General features: G+C 36.8%; 1 protein-coding gene across 1 annotated transcript; it reads left to right on the top strand.

Moving 5' to 3' along the window:
• Positions 1–1,666: 1,666 nt before the first annotated feature.
• On the top strand, positions 1,667–5,064 carry LOC103450602 (26S proteasome non-ATPase regulatory subunit 7 homolog A-like). The gene is made up of 10 exons (XM_008389968.4): positions 1,667–2,063; positions 2,386–2,478; positions 2,562–2,643; positions 2,895–2,991; positions 3,127–3,202; positions 3,346–3,404; positions 3,577–3,699; positions 3,852–3,909; positions 4,006–4,091; positions 4,755–5,064. Exons 1-10 carry the CDS (start codon positions 1,877–1,879, stop codon positions 4,824–4,826), a joined length of 933 nt encoding a protein of 310 aa, XP_008388190.1. The 5' UTR covers positions 1,667–1,876; the 3' UTR covers positions 4,827–5,064.
• The last annotated feature ends 315 nt before the right edge of the window (positions 5,065–5,379 follow it).

The raw sequence follows: 5,379 nt of genomic DNA, 5'->3' as shown, positions 1-5,379 counted from the left end.
ACATATGAGAAGTTATTACACAGTTTTGAGTATGTGCTTAAAAATAATGTTAAAATAGTTGTTTCATATATAGGTGAGACGTTTCCGGAGGATGAACGCAGTCAGGCGAGACTTAGGGGTTACGATCCTGCTACATACCAGTGAGTGGGCTTTTGGTTATATATACAAGTATATACCTTATGTTTTCCCAGAAATTGTTTAAATGGTTTTACGTTTAAATGCCATGTCATATGCATTACATATTAGAACATATATTAGTATAGCTGTGCATATTATTGTTCGACGCTGCGGATACTCAGGTATGCTTCAGGTGAGTATATATTGATGGTAATGATGATAATGTGTATGGTTATGACAAATTACATTAGCGATTAATATCCTGCACCCTGGTGTTAGTGCTTCGCCCATGGTTAGGGCCTAACCTTCACGTAATCGTTCACCTCCCGCACCACACGCTCACTTGGATCCAAGGCAGGTGCCAGCCTATCGTATAGACCACATTATGTGGTTCCGATTCGTAGATGATTTGAGATACTTCGCACAGCCTTAACGTGATCGTAGCACTTAAGCGTATTTAATTACACCTAGCCTGTCGTACAGACCACATACAGTGGTTCCGACTCGTGTGCAGGATTTGATTCGATTATTGAGCTATAGATTCAGCCGTACAAGTCACGTTAGGTGACTCCGGCTGATATGTCTCTTTATATTAGTTCATTTCACCTGGCTTACTTATTCATGATTAAGATGACTGACATGGCATTCATTTGGTTTTATTATTCTCGAGCATGGTTCTTATATACGTATTGTAGTATTATTTTCTGGAAACTTATACGGGTTTTACGGTGAAAGGTTATTACTTTTGATAAATGAAATGGTTTTGAAAAGCTTTGTTGTTGACCACTCACATTTTCTGTCTTGCGCCCCTCTAGGTTCTAGGTATGAGAGCTTGTTGGTGGCTTGCGAGGAGACTTCGGTGGTTCTAATAGACTGTAATTAATGTAGGACCATCTCTCTGGTATTGTATAATTAGTATTTGTCCTAGCTGGACTGCACTTAGGTAGCCTATGCTCTGATTATGTGTAATTACACTTAAATCTCGTCCCTCGTATATATATCCGTCTAGTGTAAATTAGTTAGCTTGGTTTTTATTTACTCACATTTTTATATTCTTATCACTTATGTATTGCGCACATGGTTACGCTACTCTCACGTGACAGCTAGCACGCCACGAGTTAGATCAGGGTGTGTCATGAAAACCAATAGAAATTCAAAATACTGTTTTAAAATTTGCACTTTTTAAATTTTTAATTAAACCTATATTTTTTAAAGATGACGTTTTAGGACAATAATAAAAAACAATTATACCTATATGTTCTTGTGCGAGTTCGTCCCTTAACAACTAATTACCTCACACTACTCTACTAAAAAAATAAAAAACAAAATGTGACAAAAAATATATAAATTATAAAAATATAAGAAAAACTATCTTTTCCAACAAAAAAAATAAAGGAATTGTTATTGACACTCCACATTTCTTATTCTACACTCTAAACTTTCTATATTTCGAAAAAAAAAATAATGTAAAATAAAAATTTTAAAATGTCATTTCTTTGAGAAATAAAGAAAGCATAAAGAGTATTTATTACGCAGTGTTGCGCACCATATCGCAAAGTCTGTGTGCCACAATGACTCAGTTCGGTCAACACATCAGACGGCATCTGTCTCCCGTATTGCCTGAACTCCCAATAGCTCTTTCATCTCTCTTTATTTTTCTCGGGGGTTTTTCTTCTATCTCGAACTCGAAGGGTTTTAGAAATTTAGACACAGAAAAAAATCCGAATTTCACCATTAGAGCACAGATCGAAGCTTTGAGATGGACGTCATCAAAACGCAACAAGTATCGGCGAGACTGATCGAGAAGGTGATAGTCCACCCGCTCGTTTTGCTCAGCATCGTCGACAACTACAACCGAGTCGCTAAGGACACTCGCAAGCGAGTCGTCGGCGTTCTGCTCGGAAGCACCTACAAAGGCGTCGTCGACGTCTCCAATAGCTACGCAGGTCCGATTATCTCAGTTCCCCTCAATTGATTTCACCGCATTATTTCAATTTTTGCGCCCAACCCCTTAATTTGGTCTGTCGTTAGGTTTAGATCCGAAAATTTGTTGGATTGATTGTGAATTATGAGATTTTAGGATTTTGGGGTTTTGTTTGAATCGAAATTGGCAGTAATTTCGTGATTCGAATTGGGGTTTTTAGTTTTAGGGGTATGATTGATTTATTTTAGGGGTAGGGTTTGCACAATTGGGACCAATTTAGATTAGGGTTTGGTTTTGTTTTACAATAAGAAGATTGAGCTTGAAATTGTTCCTTTGATGTTCAGTGCCCTTCGAAGAAGATGACAAAGACCCTAGCATTTGGTTTCTTGACCACAACTACCATGAAGCAATGTTCTCCATGTTCAAGAGGATCAATGGTAACGTTTATGTAAATCTGGATGCTTTCTCTTTTTGTGTAGTTGTTAGTAATCTCCATTTATGAATGTCTGTTAAATTTCAGCCAAGGAACACGTTGTAGGTTGGTATAGCACTGGGCCAAAACTCAAGGAGAATGATCTGGATATTCACAGTTTATTCCACAAGTAAGATCATGTAAATCAGTATATGCGTGCATTTAGCGGCATTGTGCATTTTCCCCATATGTGCTTTTCCTTCATCTCTTTACTACAGTCCTGATTTTGTTAAATATGTGACCATCAAGGCTGGTCATTTAGATTAGTGAATGAATGTTATACTAACACACACACACACACACTCTTTCCCAGCTTGGAATGTATGATTGTTGTGCTTAATTTTTATTTATTTATAAAATAAAGTTCTTTATGGTGTGTAGCTATGTCCCAAACCCAGTGCTCGTCATTATTGATGTCCAGCCTAAGGAGTTGGGAATACCCACGAAAGCCTACTATGACGTCGAAGAAGTTAAAGAGGTAACCATGGATTTACATCTTTTTATTTGGCTGCTATCCCTGATTAAATGGCAAGGAACATAGTTATTACTAGATTTCTGACAAGCTCTTTTGTATGGCTACCAATGAACCAAAAAAATTATATAATGATTACAGAATGCAACTCAAAAAAGCCAGAAGATTTTTGTTCATGTGCCCTCTGAAATTGCTGCTCACGAGGTTGAGGAAATCGGTATGCCTTAGGACGATAGTTACATTTTCTTGTTAACAAGTTATCCCTGTCCACGAACTGTAGGATATACAAGCTGATTTCTTACTTCTTTGTTGTTTAAAATCCTAGCCTACTAATTATGTTTTGTTGTTATTTATCAACAGGAGTGGAGCACTTACTAAGAGATGTGAAGGATACAACCATCAGTACACTTGCAAATGAGGTTTTTCAATATATATTTCTTTTTCCTTTTGGGCATCTTGTTTTCCTTTTCAAAAAGAAAAATGAGGTCCATTTTGACTTTAACCTATAGAAAGAAACTTGAGAATGAATGTTAAAAGCATCTACAAATTTAATGAATTTGAAGGAATACACTTAACTTTCGTTGTTTACAGGTTACTGGAAAACTGACTGCTCTAAAGGGTTTGGATGCACGGTTACGAGAAATACGCAGTTATCTAGATCTTGTCATTGATGAGAAGCTTCCACTAAATCATGAGATACTTTACCATTTGCAGGTACACTTTTCATTACTTATTTATACGTTATCACTCTCACTCATTATGACTACCTTGTTGTGTTTCTTGTTCTTCCTGCATACTCACTTTTCCTACAGTTTGTGTATTTATTATATAATTAGTCATATTGAGATTGTTTTTTGAAATGTCAGGACGTGTTCAATCTACTTCCAAATCTCAATGTAGCAGATTTAGTCAAGGGATTTTCAGGTATACAAGCAAAATATCTAGTGTGTGAGTTCAGTAATTTAGGTAGCTCTACTCTTTGAGCAGGCTTTTTGATGTGTATTTCCCTTCTCTATGTAGTAAAAACAAATGACATGATGTTGGTTATTTATCTTTCTTCTCTCATCCGAAGCGTCATCGCCCTCCACAACTTGATCAACAACAAGGTAACCATACCCTTCTAACTCTTCTTCTCATTCTGTCAACCAGAAGTGTAAAACTGCACCACACGTGTTTTGAATTTTCTTTTAAGGGTTTAGAATCCCCCTACACCTCCCACTTATGTAGCTCTCTCTGAGCTGAACTGAAGTAACATCTTATAGGAGTTCACCACCCCTGTTAATCTTCCATTCTTTCTGGAACACAAGTTTCTATACATGAGCAAGATTAAGAGTGAGTATTCTGCCCCGTGAAAGGTTTTGGCTTCCCGTAATTCGTTCCAAAAGATATGAAACTATTCTTCTCAAAAAAAAAAAAAGAAAAATAATACACTGCAAGTCTATTAATCTTGTGAACCTCCCCACTTCTCCCAGTTGGTTAGACAATTAGTCGGGGGTGAGTGTGTGCTAACCTTTTGTGCCTCTTAACAGATGAGATTGTGAATATGCTACTTTAGATGGGAAATTTAAAAGGCTATGTTGCTAATATGTTGTACTTATAATAAACCCCAGCAGATCAGATAAAAAAAAGTTGGGAACCTGAGGGTGCGATCATGGTTGCATATCTTTATTAATGATTTAGGGTATGGTACTTCCTATCGATATTAAATGGATAGTCTTCTGGCAGGTTGAATGATATATCTCTATGATTTTGTCAAATCTGTTTTCCAGGTGCTAAACAAAGAACATGAGAAAGCTGAGGATGCAAAGCCAGCAACTGCCTCGTCTGTCGCTGGAAACTGAAAACCATGATTTGCTGGTGGCTAGGGTTTCAACCGTTGTGACACTGCCCTAACTTTTGTTGTGGAGCCAATTCGATCTGCTACTTTTGAGGCGTTTATTCAAAATTTTGTACCCTCAAGATTGACAAGATTTGCAGGTTGAGATATTTCTGCCATTGATTTGTTATACTATGTCGGGAACAGTTTAAGCATCTCGTAACATATGCTTAAGTACACTATACGAGTAGACTGTTGATGCATTTCTCCGATTGACAAGCATTCATCTTTAATCATGTATCTAGCTAGATTGCTTAAAAAATGGAACGATCTCCTTTGCAAGTAAGTGTACCATTTCATGATTGAAGATCAAACTGTTTGAGCTCCATGCATGAATGATGTTATCACTTATCAAGAAACTACATATATGCTTGCACACCGTAATGGAAATAATCTGGATTATAGAAAATGGACTTTTTAATCAAAATGGTTTCTGAGGTTGTTAGTTACTCATTTTGGTCCTTAAGATTTAAAATCGATAGACGTGGTCATTGATTGTTTACCTTCATATCATTTTG

This window comes from Malus domestica, chromosome 12, assembly GCF_042453785.1.
Source record: "Malus domestica chromosome 12, GDT2T_hap1".
Taxonomy (NCBI): Eukaryota; Viridiplantae; Streptophyta; class Magnoliopsida; order Rosales; family Rosaceae; genus Malus; species Malus domestica.
The sequence above is the reverse complement of the archived record's forward strand: the minus strand, read 5'-3'. Positions and strand labels throughout refer to the sequence as shown.

Excerpts from the sequence above, each read along its gene's own strand:
- LOC103450602 (XM_008389968.4), top strand. The coding sequence starts at position 1,877 with ATGGACGTCATCAAAACGCAACAAGTATCGGCGAGACTGATCGAGAAG. Across the intron at positions 2,479-2,561 it reads CATGTTCAAGAGGATCAATG|CCAAGGAACACGTTGTAGGT; the intron begins GTAACGTTTATG and ends GTTAAATTTCAG. Across the intron at positions 3,203-3,345 it reads TCACGAGGTTGAGGAAATCG|GAGTGGAGCACTTACTAAGA; the intron begins GTATGCCTTAGG and ends ATTTATCAACAG.